At 35.0% G+C, this 13,973-nt stretch overlaps 2 protein-coding genes across 2 annotated transcripts; one reads left to right on the top strand and one right to left on the bottom strand.

Moving 5' to 3' along the window:
- Positions 1–1,205: 1,205 nt before the first annotated feature.
- LOC104117520 (potassium channel SKOR) lies at positions 1,206–9,704 on the bottom strand. The gene is made up of 13 exons (XM_009628584.4): positions 9,207–9,704; positions 5,745–5,969; positions 5,578–5,641; positions 4,721–5,060; positions 4,325–4,620; positions 4,144–4,224; positions 3,866–3,964; positions 3,525–3,746; positions 2,975–3,163; positions 2,526–2,601; positions 2,138–2,432; positions 1,877–1,998; positions 1,206–1,688 (listed from the first exon to the last, which is right to left on the bottom strand). The coding sequence occupies exons 1-13, from the start codon at positions 9,383–9,385 to the stop codon at positions 1,444–1,446; spliced, it is 2,433 nt and encodes an 810-aa protein (XP_009626879.1). The 5' UTR covers positions 9,386–9,704; the 3' UTR covers positions 1,206–1,443.
- Positions 9,705–11,811: 2,107 nt separating this feature from the next.
- On the top strand, positions 11,812–12,568 carry LOC138893185 (uncharacterized). Its single transcript, XM_070176961.1, has 2 exons — positions 11,812–11,886; positions 11,999–12,568. The coding sequence occupies exons 1-2, from the start codon at positions 11,812–11,814 to the stop codon at positions 12,566–12,568; spliced, it is 645 nt and encodes a 214-aa protein (XP_070033062.1).
- Positions 12,569–13,973: the final 1,405 nt, after the last annotated feature.

Here is a 13,973-nt window from a genome sequence, read left to right as displayed (position 1 = left end):
TTTAAGAATTTTTTATTTACTTACTATATTTCAAAATACATAAAAATAGAAATAAGTAAGAATAGATTAATCTCGGTATGCGCATTGTGTATGTACCCCATCAATAACTATTCAATGTTGAAAACTCACGTAAATTTTACATTAAACAACTGTTTGATTTATGAGATGAAAAGTAAATAAAATTTTCTGTAAATGTTAAATTTTGATTCTATTTAAATAATTAAAGATAGAAAAAATCATGAAGATCAAACAACAAATAAATTAAAATAATTTTAAAACTAATTTTAATTAAAATCGACATAAAATGCAACTACAACTTTTATGAAGGAACTGTATTTTGTTCAAAGTAAAAAAACATTCCTTCAATTTCTAATATAAATAAAGAAGGTAAAATATATATATATACTATTATTAGTTATTAAACGTTGAGTCAAAAGTGGACTCTTGAGTTTATAATCTTTCGATTTTTTTAACTCCAAATTTTTTCAAAGCCTTTCCATACGTATTTAGACCTTCTCTCTTTAAGTTCTTCCAATACAAGGTTAAATTTAATGTCTTTATTTATGAATTTTTACCTAGTTCAATAAGGAAAAATTTAATAACCAAAATGTAGTTAATTTTTAAAGTCCTAAATATTAACGTGTAATATTATATCCTAAAACTAATAGGATTATAAGGCTAATATCTAGAACTCCGTTTATATCCTTTTATTATGAGTTATTATACTTAATAATATAAGGTTATTTTTGTAAACTAACATTGTATTCATGTTTTTATAATAATATAGATAGATATAGAGTATAGATATAGATAGATATTAAATTTTTATTTATTTATTAATAACTATATTAATTTAAATTATATATTATGTAATAATATATTAGTGCTTCATATTTTTGGGGCAATATTTGGGGGCCTAAGGCAACGGTTTCACTTGCCTTACCTTACAACCGCCCTTGCAGCCACAGCCACAATAACAACAACCACAACAACTACCACAGTAGCAGCCACAGCCACAACAACTGGATGAGTAGTTTGAGATAGGATGATTGGTAGTAAGTTGAGATTTTGTAATGGTAAGTTGAGATCTTATAATAGGTATTATACTTGTAATAAGTATTATAAAATCTAGGCACAAAAATTATGTTTTAACAGAATAAACTGACAATGCCAAAGCTAGCAAGGTACAAGTAATAAAATAATCATACAACAAAAATGAAGTATAAATTGCTGTGGAAGAGTGATTTCTGCATTCTGCTATTACAACATGATCACCCTAATTAACAAGAAGCTACTCACTTCTAAAAAAAACTTTTTGTAGGCAATGTGAGGACTAGAGTAAGAGCTTAAGAGAGTTTTATTCATCTTTTTTTTTTAGTGGAATAATATATACAAACCACAAAGCTACAAGATGCAACAACATTTACATGACGAAAGGAAATCTCAAGTTGATTGATCATTGATCAAGTACAATTTTTGGCCATCAACAATCATATCTATATCAAGAATTTTACCAGCATCTTCTGATAATATACAAGAGTCAGATGGAAAATTGAGTTTCTCAGATGCTGTGGTAACGAGCTCCTCGATAGTCTGAGGTATCCACATTACAACACCATGTTTTCTCACATCTTTGGACTCCCATGGGTGGAAAGGAAACACAGTACATTTCCTCGGACGCAATTTTTCTGTTATTATGCAGAGAGATTTACAGTTAGGCAGATTAAAACAGCTTCACTTACACCAAAATATGCAATGCTACTAGTTTTTGGCAATCAGATGGACTTTATGAGGCTTTGGGTTGAATACTCAGATAAAATCTTTCAAAGAAGAGTTTAAGTTATCTTGCAAGATGACAAGGTTGTTCTAGCAATACCTGAGATCTCATGTGGAACATCAGGGAATTCAGATAACTGAGCAGATTTTGCTTCTTCCAGAAGACCGATCATTTGCTTGTTTCCACTTACTCTAGCTTCATCAACTGGAGTATTTCCCCATCTGAAACATGACAAAGATTTAGCTGTACGCGAAACTTGCAATCTGAGAGTAGACGTACGTGCACAATATACTGCTTGTACAATGTCATATTTCAAAACAAGAGCTACCAAGATTTCTGAGAAGTTACTTCAAACTGTACCTATCCTTAGTGAAAACAGAAGCACCAGCTCCCAAGAGCATTTTGGCCATTGAGTATAGCCCCTGAGAAGCAGCTACATGAAGTGGTGTTCGTTGATCATAGTCTTTGGAGTTGGGATCAACACCATTGGACAATAGCCTTCGCAATAGATCTGAATCGCCCTTTGCTATCACCATACAAAGGAAACTACCAGCATTTTCAATTTTCAACAAGGCCCCTTCCTTAACAAGTAATGAAGCAACTCGATCATGTCCACTCTTGATTGCTTCAAGCAACGGTGTGTTGCCAAATTTATCTAATTGGTAAATAGCAAACATAAGGTACAAATCAAATATTTGCACAAATGAGGACTTGTTGAAGATGAAGTGCAGTCGCTTAAGAAATTTACCTGGAGCATTTATATCAACGCCTTCTTGGATAAGGAAAAGAGTTATATCTTCATAGCCTCTTGATGCTGCAAGATGCTGTTCAAAAGCAAACATTGATTAGTAGAAATTTGCAACCATCAAACTTTAGTAATCTACGCTAATTAGATAGCTTACATATTTTCAAAGAGTGCCCTCTTAAGGGCTTGTAAACACTCATATAGCTTTATAAAGGGAAGTCCGATGCACTAAGCTCTCTCTATGTGCGGGGTCCAGGAAGGGCCGGACCAGAAGGGTCTATTGTACACAGCCCTACCCTGCATTTCTGCAAGAGGTTGTTTCCACGGTTTGAACCCGTGACCTCCTGGTTACATGGCAGCAACTTTACCAGTTACGTCAAGTCTTCCCTTCACTCACATAGCTTTATAAACCTGAAAAATGTATATGTTTCATTGGAGGAATAAACTCATACCAAAGGTGATCTTCCATCATAATCTTTCTTGTTGGGATCAGCTCCAGCGCGAATTAAACTCTTCAGCTGATGCAAATCACCATGATAAGCTGCACTATTCACTTTCAAAGCAAGTTCTGCCTCGTGCTTCCCTATATGGAATGCGATATCTGACTCCAGTTGCTTTACGCGGAGATTAGATTCTTTTCCCTGTCATTTAATACTACTTTAGACTTTTTGAGTCCACAAACCATGTCTTAATGCAAAAGCAGTTCACTTCTCAAAAGGAGAGCAAATAAAACAAAAGTTATCATTGTGAGACTCAGGATGCTAATTCAGAAGTTTGTTCCTTGCCATTTTCTTATGCTACTCATACCAAAATAGAAAAAAGGGTAGATGGTATGTGACGGGTTAAACTCATAATTCATTAAATGCTTTTTATGAATGTTAACTATCGTACTTTTGTGAGTAAATTGTTCCCATTATTGATGAACTAAACCAGATAGTTAAATGAGTGAAAGATAACGGCTTCTAAAATTGCAGTAAAAAGGTTGAGTCTCATTTCCCTTACCTGTAATAAATTACTCAAGATTCTTCTTCCATCATGAAAATAAATCTCCAAAATATTGGAAAATGACTGCTTATCGATACGTATGAGCCTACACAGTTCACAAACACGAACTGTATATGGTTGAGGAATGTTACAAACAATGGAAATATCTCCAAATGAGCTGTTAGGTTCAAGAAGTGCCACTGTTTCTTCTGATCCATCCTTCGCTATACCGACCTCCTCCTGAATTGAAAAAAAAACACAATGAATGACTGTGGAAACCATATAAACAAATGATAGGACATAGATTTTGTTGCAACATAAAGAGCTGAGCAGGTGTAATCGATTGTAGAACATCATACCAGAACGCCATGGCAGACAAAATAAAGCTGGTCTACTACATTCCCTTGTTCCATTATTACTTCTCCGGGGAGGAAAAATTCTTCGTGGACTCGAGTTACCTGAAAAAATTTAACAGTATCCAAAATCAGTAATACACACTCAATGGTTTACTTCAATTGCAATTGTAGCACGGTCAAAAGCAAACAGAAAGATGTGAAGAAGCATTGCATTTCAAAGGCCATACACTATGAGTATTCTGTGAATGATTGAATGAATGATTCCAAAAGAAATTACTTACAACTTGACTTATGAATTCAGAGGAACAGCCCTTAAAAAGAGGAACATTTTCTATGTAAGACTGATATAAACTCTGCGAAATCTGCAAAAAAAGTTGGAATTGTTTGTCATTGACATTTTAATGCAATATAATATGCATCAGCAATAAAAGTGGAAGCAAGATTCTTCTTTCATATATTTACCTTGGCGCGGATTGAGATTGGAATGTCCTGGAGAACAGCTGCATCAGTATAAGCACTTTCATATTGTAATCGCAAGTGACCTTTTATTTGATTACGGATATCCCTTCCAAGTCTATTTCTGTTCATATATTTCAATAAATCTGTCATCTTATCTCTGTATCGCTCAGTTTTTGATCCTTTCACAATTAAAGCTGTCATGTTACCGATCAAATAAGCACTAAGAATCATATCAAAGGAGACATAAATCATGACAAATATCATTTCCCTCAAATTGACTGCGTGTATATCTCCATAACCTGTACAATAAAAAGGTATCTCAAATATCAGTACGACGAAATTGCTATAGAAAGTCTTTAGAAAATTGATAAACTTGAAATGAAAGTTGAATAAACTTACCAACAGTTGCCATAGTAACAATAGCAAAATACATTGAAGTAGTGTATCGCGTCCAAAGATCAATATCTCTGAAGTTTGAGTAACTGTAGTCTCCCAATTTCAAACTACCAATCCATGTGTAACCTTCTTGTTGTTCAGACAGCGTAGTCGCCAAATAATAAAAGATGCAGGCAGCTGTATGTGTGCAGTAGAGTTCAACAGTGATAAGTTTTACAATTCTAGTGAAGAGGTAATTGATCCGAATATCTTTCTCCATCTTTTGGAAAAAGTAAGTAATTCTGCGCGCCCTGCTCAACCTAATCCATAAGAGGTATCTCACTTCTTCTTTGCTGCCAACAGCCTGATAAATTCAAATTGCTCAACATATGTTAAAAGAGCTGGAAATATGTAACCAATGCCAAATTTATTGTTATCTATTGCAGTATTATTTTTTCATTGTTATCATCTTTTTTAGTATTGTCAAACAATTGGCAAATCTCCACATTAAGTTTAAGATTGAATATTCTCTATATCAGTCAAGAAATCAGAAGCACATTAGTCATGCTATAAATTAAAGCATGTTTGTAAAGAGGGAGCTATTATAAGAAAAACTAACTCCCTTCGTTTCAATTTATATCATATTCTTTCTATTTTGGTACGTTCTAAAATATTTGACGTCATTCCATTGACAATATTATCCTATAAATTTTAAACACTCGTGAATTAAAATTCATTTAATTATTCAAATTTACTAACTTTTGAACCATTACATTTATATATATTTTCTTGTACTACCACTGATATAATGCACCAAAAAGGTTAACATCTTAAACAGTATATTAAAGCCAAACAGTGTCATATGAAATGTAAAGGATTACCTTGTAAATTATATCCCACGGCATGCAACTAAGAAAATCAAGAATAAAATGAGATTTTAAGTACCTGCAAACCAAATAAAGGTCAGCTAAACTACTAAAGCAATAATCTTTTGTTGCATATGTAATCTTTAGCAAAGTGAAAAGTAGGAGAGAATTCGGAGACTGACCGAAGAGCAATAGGGGTTCGTTTGTATACCATCTTGTAAGTCTGACTATCTCTATATGCAACAAAGAATTGCAGGACAATATCCACAAGAAAAACTATCTGACCACAGATGTCTAAGAGAAAGAGTTTCCTTGGTAATCCATTGAAGAAGGCAAACTCCATAGGTGTGAAAAATGATGAATAAATTGACCATATTAGGATAAAATTTTCCCACATCCGGTACCACCTGCATGGAAATTTGTTTGGTCATGTTCACACACAATCTTGAAAGTACATAGAGTTTAAAACGTAAGAAGCATGTTTTGGAAGAAGGGGAGCCTTGACCGCAACGGAAAAGTTATCTCCGTATGACGGTCACGAGATCGGATTGCGGAAGCAGCCACTAATGCTTGCTATACATAGGTTGTCTACATCATACGTCTTAGTGTACAGTCATTCTCTGAACCTTGCGTAAATACAGGATACTTTGTGCATTGGCCTGCATAAGTTTATTTTGGATAGGCACGAGACAAGGGAATGAATAGTAATAAAGTGGCACTGGGTGGAAGTTGATTAGTACTAATCCTTAGTTCATGTGGCATCATATGATGTTTTGCCCCATTTTGCTTTTTAAATTTGGAAACTATTTAACTTAAAATTTTTTACTCAAACGTAAGTCTTTTTAATCATACACATATTATCAAATATTTAAAACCACAAATTTTAAAAGTTTTGTAACTAACACAATATTTAGTTTTTTCTCTATAAAGTAAAGCTGAGGTGCAAAAAACCAAATTGTCCCAACGGTTTAGGCCCCGAGCTTACAACAAGAGCCCTATACACCAACTTTTACATTCTCTAGTCTCTTAACAAAACAAAATAAAAAAACGTAACAAAAGAAAAATTGGGGATTCAGAGTAGAAAGTAAATTCATCTAATTTTCATACTTTTAATAAAATATACTCATTTAATTGTTACATAAAAATAAATCACATTTTAATTTAAAACAAAATATTTTATTCAACTTTTTCTCCTCATTTAATTCAATAAAACATGCAAGTCCACAGAAAATCCCAAAATAGACGAAGCCCAATCTAGTTGCACTGCAGGTAAATTTTTTTTTTTTTTTTAAATGATAGTGATATAGGAGTCAGCTTGCGCACATCTATTTTATTGGATAAATATTACCTTATATACCAACACAGTTAACTCCCTATTAATGCTTAAGCAAATTATAAACCCCACCTAATATTTTTACAAATATCAACTATGTCTTGATCTAATTATGAAACCAACTTTCTTAGTACTAGCTTACTATGTTTTGAATTGATAAAGAAATAGACTTTTGATCTAATTCAACCCCAAAAATTAGTTCAAGATGTGAGGATTGTTCAAGGCCATATAAGGAGATAAGTGCCCTCCTACCTAACCGATATGGGATATTAAGACCTCTCCTTCCTCCCCCTTCTTCTCACACGCTCAGGACTGAACATCTGGAGTGTGGATAATATAACATTGAAGGGCCAACATTACGTGAAATAAGAATTGGGTGGGTCTGTCTCTGATCTTATGATAATAAATAGGCTTTGGGCCTAACTCAATCCCAAAAACTAACGGACGAAGTGGGAATTACGCAAGATCATTACCAACTTGTGAAAACTCCAACACCCCTCATTCGATCTAGGATTCAAATAAACACTTTTCCGCCCCTCTAAATCAGTCCCTGGTGTAGACGATCACCGCATTACCTTTTGTTTTCAAGCTATCATATCTAACTATGAATTTTCAGTACAACTATAAGAAACATAAGTCTGATAAGGTGATACATTTAGAAGATGACAATTTACGAAGATTGCTTTTAGTTATACAGTTAGAACAAGATAGGTCTGCTGATGATTATATATGTAGCATATACAAAAAATAATATTACAGTTCCAATCTTCTATTACATAGTATTATTTAATTTGGACTTTTCTTTCCCACTTTTTGGACTTTATTTTAATCTGCAATTTCCACTTGAAAAACTAATAATTAGTCTATTCATAGACAGTTGAGACAACATCTCTCTTATCGTATTAATAACCAACTCATGTATGCCGTTTTACGAGGGACATACCGCGTGAGAGTTAACAAAGACGTGACTTAAGTATAAAAGAATTAATTTAATATTTGTTAGTGCTAACGGTGTGAATAATATTTGCACAATCTAACTGGTTACTTAATAGATAACTATAAATAAATTTCTTGACAATAATTTATTGATAATTTGATAAATTAAATATAATTGCTAATCTGCTATCATATGTTAAATTAAACCTGATTGATATGTAAAACAATCTTTACACCGTCAGTTAATAACTTAAATCCGTCATAAAAATGCTAGTGCAGTTGGTTCTTTCTCAAATTAGACTAAATTTACAAGTTTGTCAAATTAAAATCCAATGTACGTCAGATAATTAAGATCGAGACGAAGAGTACTTTTCTTTTCATTATCTCAAGAAATTTTACCCATATATGATCATGACAAATAATCATGTAGTAATAAGTTATTCAACTAATAATAGCAGCGATTAATTGGTAACCAATGCTCTAAATATTTTCTCCGACCAAATGTTCTAAATATAGCCAGGCCAAATTGTTCATAGAGGAGCAGCTTGTTATGTAAAGTCAAAGTAGTCAACGTTTTTCATAAATTCCAATTTGTAGTTTCCTCCCAACCTAATTAGACGCCACGTATTCGAAAATGATGCTTATTTCCTTAAAATTTAAGGATTTAAATACACTAACATTATAGAAGAAGTTATACTATCAGGTTCGTATAAGTCATTACTTTACTTTTCGAGTTATCAAGTTTCCTATGAAAATTTATCCGATGTTATAAGTCAATTTAAACTTTAACTTAATAATATAACAACAACAACAACATATCCAGTATATTCTAGCAACTGAGTTATAAGAAGGGTGGGATGTATGCAGATCTTACCTCTACCTGTGTAAGGTAATTAAAGAGGATATTTATGATAGAACCTCAGTTCAAGAAAAATCTATAAAAACTGAACGGAGCTTGAACTAAAAAAATAATAAGTCACCTAGACTTTGGAAAAAAATAATAATCATATGCACCGGTAAAGTAATAAAAATTAGTACTTACTAATTATAGATAATTATTATATATATAATAAGTACGAATTAGATCTCAAAAAGTGGTTAAATAACAGTTACCATCTAGATATATATATATATATATATATATATATATATATATATATATCAAGTAAAAACTACGTTCTAATTAATTTCCTGACATCTATGTTTCTGTTCTAATTCAAGCTTCTTCTTTCACAAGCATAGAAAGAGAGAAAAAAAAGGAGTAGACTATTTACATTTCCACCATTGAAGCATAGATGTAGCGAGAGAAAAAAGTTAATTAAGTTGGAGAAGTCAAATTCATATTAATTAAAAGTTGAGTTGAATGCTTAATTACCTGTTTTCAGGATGAATAATGAAACCTTGAGAGAGATTAATCTTAAGGCGGCTAATTCTCCGGCGAAACAAGTTTAAACCGAGATCGTCTTCTATAAGTTGAAATCGACTTCCTCTAGAAGATTCTATCTTATCTCTAACATCTTCTACTTCATACTCTACTCCTCCATTTATATTCATCGTCTCCAGTTCTTCCTCTGCTACTCTCGTCAGATCTCAATATGTATATATTTGTAATGAGAAATTTGGAATATATTCAAATGTATGTTGATTGAATAGTGAACTAATGAAACTTTTCTGGAAAATTCGTGTGATGGATAATTGAACTCGTGGTAGCTATATTTTACGAATAAAGCTGGAAAAGGAATTGACCAGAGAAATTGGATATTAGAAAAGATGAGTTTTCACGAGAAAGTTAAGGTGAAAATGGCCTGAGGAAGAATTTAGCCTGAGATTTAGATGTAATGTATATATGGAGAGAGAGAGAGAGGGGGGGGGGGGGGGGGTTATTTATGAGAGATTTGATGAACTGTTGAACAAAGAGGATGGACTATTTATATGCAACTCAAAAACTCTACCACAATTTTTTAAAAACTTTTATGTGTTTATTTAATATGTTTAAAAATTTCTATGTATATGAATATGGAAATTTGTGACATCACGTGTGAGTGTTTATGCGCCCACAAACACTTGAGAAGTGCATGTTGTTTTAATACTTATATTAATTACAAGTATAATAATGAATATGTGGTCTAAGAAACTATGGATAGTATAAAAATATTTTAGATTATCCTGTTCAATTTAACCGGTTAGTAACAACATCTTATTACTCTATTTTTAAATTGCTATGTCAGACTTATTATAATAAATGTGTTATTGTATGTCAACTTAACCAGTTAATTTAATTTATAGAGCTTAAATTCAAAATATAATGATACCAACCTGATGTTTGATTATTTTTTTTGATTTCTCACTCGGTGTCTGGTACTCTCATTGGAGCCCGATTATATTCGGATTCGCGCCGCGCAGGGCTCCATTCGGGGGAACGCGCTCCCTACCAAGATTTTTTTCATACCCAAGGCTCGAACCTGAAATCTCTAGTTAAGGGAAAGCAACCTGATCATCCGATGCACGACATCCTTTGGTTGTGATGTTTGAATTTAATTACCAAAAAAGGAGAAATAACAAATGATATAAGAGAGATGCGAAGCACGAGAGAACCTTAGAGATTTATTCTAATAATTAATAAACACAAATGGCCAAGTTGGCAGCTTGACGAGGAAAATCAAAGGTAAACAACGTTAGCAGCTTGATAAGAAGGGGGGGGGGGGGGGTTTGAGGGAACGTTGGCAGTATGGGTGGCTTTGCTATCTGTTTAAATGTCAATCTGATCAAATACTAGGTTAAAACATAATAAATGACTATATAATAAAGTTTGAAAGCAATTTTCATCTGTACGTTTGACAAGCTCAATTTCAAATCATTATGAGCACATATTTTACTTTTTTTCCTCCTTAGAAAAATGATAATAATATTCATTTATTTCTAATAAATAATTAACCAACTTTGTTTTTAAAAATCATAATTATGTCAGAGAAAATATAGAGACGTCTGAAATACTTGCGAACCAAGTGAAATGAATTTTGCGATACACAAAATCGAAATATAATTTACTATTGACCATAACTATTTGGTCACTATTGTGCTGATCATGAGTTATCATATTTGGCCTGTCTTATGTGGGGGTAGTTTAGTTTATTTCTTCGAGTCAATCCTTAATTTGCTTCTAATTAATAAGAAATAGAAAACTTAAAACTGTTTATCGGTTAAATCGGATAACGTTAGATTTTGTATGGTTCCAAGGATATGCAATACAATTCGATATAAATCGCGTAGAGAAATAAAAATATGTGTATTGTTGACTATGAGAATGAAAATAGTGAGCAAAAAGAATGAATAAGTAAAACAAGCACAAAGGGATAACTATCAATATAAGAAGTGATCTTTTTTTTCCGGCCCCTTTAGCTTTCAAGAATTTCCCCTTTTATAGAAGAGGGTCATTACAAAAAATAATAAAATAAAATATATAGTGGAAGGCCCATGATGACTTGTCTTTTCCTTTATTTCCGTCAAGATTCTCTCTCTTAGTACGGTCGCAACGGCTCTTGTATGTGAGCTCGATATTGGCTCGAACTCGTTACTGGGTCGGGCCCTTCGGTCTTGGCTCGAGTTCGACCTTCGAGATGGGTGTCGCGCATTTCCGACCTCGAAGCAGTGCCTTGCGGATCGATATCCTCGAGCGACCTTCGGGCTCGAGGCTCGTTAGTAACGACTTCGGAGCTCACTCCCAAAATCTCATTCCGAATTTTTAACACTCGAACTCGATCGAACGTAGGAAGACCAAAATCTATTTCGACCGCGTACAGATAGTCCCCTCGTTTCTCGAAAAAGGATGTGGCGAGAAACGATATGATTTCCCACTAGCTCGATCAGATATACACTGATGTTTTTATCGATCCCGACCATGACGTATGTAATGCTCGATCATCTTATGCGTCTTTACAGTCCCCGACTTTATCGAGGATACCCGAATTTTTTCTTCCCTTATGGGGATTGCTAGTTACCTTCGGTCCTTGGTGACCGAAGAAGATCAATCAGTGATGAATGTGGTGGGGCCCGCTGTCTCTTCAACGAGGCCTAACATGCTTTGAATCGGGTAACTCTGATGGTGTTTTCGCGACTTCTTTTACACAGAGTTGTAGGTAATTCTAATGTTTCTCCTTTTGTTTGCAGGATTCGGTGTTGCATCACGAGGCTTTTCTTCGAATCAGGGAGGAGCATGATGCCGAGGTTCGGAGCCTCACTGAGAAGAGTGACTCGTACAAGCTTCTTAGTGAAAAACTTCAAGCAGATTTGACAGTGGCTCGGGAAGAGCATGAGGAGATGACTGAGCAGGTATTCCGAATGTTCCATGATAGTGAAGATGAAAAAGAGATAACCACTAATGATCCGATTCTACAGGTTCGGCAGAGGATCAAGCAGATTGGATGGCTTAACTCACAGGTAGATGCGCTACTGGCCGAGGCAGAAAAATTTAAAAAGTGTATGGATAACCTTGCCTCGAGAAAGGAAACCGTCGAAGCTCAGTTGGAGCTATCAGATGCCCAACCTCGATCTGCGAAAGAAAATGCTTTGGGGCTAATCGAAAAGATGAAAGAGCTTCAGCATCATTTGGATTTGGCCAGTTTAGATAAAGCAGATTTGGCCAAAGAACTCAAAGTGGCCAGATCTGAAGTGGTTGAGGCCAACAAAAGAGTCGATGCCAAAGTGGCTCAGTTCAGGATCGATGTCGAAGTTAATTAAGCCAAAGCAGCGAGCATGGTAGAAAATGCAAAGTGGCAGGCTCGGAGAGAGGCTCTCGAGGGGGTCAGAGCTCAGGGCTTCGATGTTGGGGCCGAGATTGAAGTCGCCAGGGCGGAGGAGAACAGAGCTCGGAGGTTGGCCTTTCCTGAGGAGGACTCCGATGATTCGGGGGAGTCTGAAGACGAGGACGATATCGAGAATACGGCCTCCGATGAAGATTGAGTCATTTAAGGTCTTAGGTCGATCGCTGCATTCTTTTGATACCGCTTTCGGTTTTTGTATAAAGAACTTCCTTTTGGAAGAGTAGCCGCCTCTGTACAAAAATATTGTAGATATAAATCTTTCTTTTTTTGAAGAAAAATAGCCTTTCAAACTGATTAGATAGTTTGAATTTAAATCTCTATTGCCTTGTGGGTAGTCCCCTTCGCTTTATCGGGCTCGAACATCCTTCAGCTTAAATTGTCAAGTGTTCGTTTTAATTCGAAGAAATGAGTAGTTTTGCTCGAAATCCAAATAAAAGTAGCACGCAGGCTTAGTAATAGAGTGAATGATTCGAACTCGATGCAATGCAGCCTGTAGGCGTAATGGTCGAAGTAGCCCGTAGGCTTAGTGGTCGAGTGAGTGCTTCGAACTCGAAATAAAGTTGCCCGTAGGCGTAATGGTCGAGTGAGTACTTGCTCGAACTCGAAATAAAAGTAGCCCGTAGGCTTTAGTAGTCGAGTGAATGATTCGAACTCGAAATAAAGTAGCCCGTAGGCATAATGGTCGAGTGAGTGCTTGCTCGAACTCGAAATAAAAGTAGCTCATAGGCTTCGTAGTCGAGTGAATGATTCGAACTCGAAATAAAGTAGCCCGTAGGCATAATGGTCAAGTGAGTGCTTTCTCGAACTCGAAATAAAAGTAGCCCGTAGGCTTTGTAGTCGAGTGAATGATTCGAACTCGAAATAATGTAGCCCGTAGGTGTAATGGTCGAGTGAGTGCTTGCTCGAACTCGAAATAAAAGTATCCCGTAGGCTTTAGTAGTCTAGTGAATGATTCGAACTCGAAATAAAATAGCCCGTAGGCTTCGTAGTCGAGTGAATGATTCGAACACGAAATAAAGTAACCCGTAGGCGTAATGGTCGAGTGAGTGCTTGCTCGAACTCGAAATAAAAGTAGCTCATAGGCTTTGTAGTCGAGTGAATGATTCGAAATCGAAATAATATAGCCCGTAGGTGTAATGGTCGAGTGAGTGCTTGCTCGAACTCGAAATAAAAGTAGCCCATAGGCTTTAGTAGTCGAGTGAATGATTCGAACTCGAAATAAAAGTAGCCTGTAGGCTTAGTAGTCGAGTGAATGATTCGAACTCAAAATAATGTAGCATGTAGGCATCATGGTCGAGTGAGTGCTTGCTCGAACTCGAAAA

This window comes from Nicotiana tomentosiformis, chromosome 5 (genome assembly GCF_000390325.3).
Source record: "Nicotiana tomentosiformis chromosome 5, ASM39032v3, whole genome shotgun sequence".
Taxonomy (NCBI): Eukaryota; Viridiplantae; Streptophyta; class Magnoliopsida; order Solanales; family Solanaceae; genus Nicotiana; species Nicotiana tomentosiformis.
Note: the sequence above shows the minus strand (reverse complement) of the source record. Positions and strands in the feature narration are given on the sequence as shown.

Coding starts and splice junctions, on each gene's coding strand:
- LOC104117520 (XM_009628584.4), bottom strand. CDS start 9,385: ATGAATATAAATGGAGGAGTAGAGTATGAAGTAGAAGATGTTAGAGAT. Junction 2,433..2,525: donor CGTTGATATAAATGCTCCAG/GTAAATTTCTTA, acceptor TTTACCAATTAG/ATAAATTTGGCAACACACCG. Junction 1,999..2,137: donor TCTGTTTTCACTAAGGATAG/GTACAGTTTGAA, acceptor GTCATGTTTCAG/ATGGGGAAATACTCCAGTTG.
- LOC138893185 (XM_070176961.1), top strand. CDS start 11,812: ATGGGGATTGCTAGTTACCTTCGGTCCTTGGTGACCGAAGAAGATCAA. Junction 11,887..11,998: donor TGAATGTGGTGGGGCCCGCT/GTCTCTTCAACG, acceptor TTTTGTTTGCAG/GATTCGGTGTTGCATCACGA.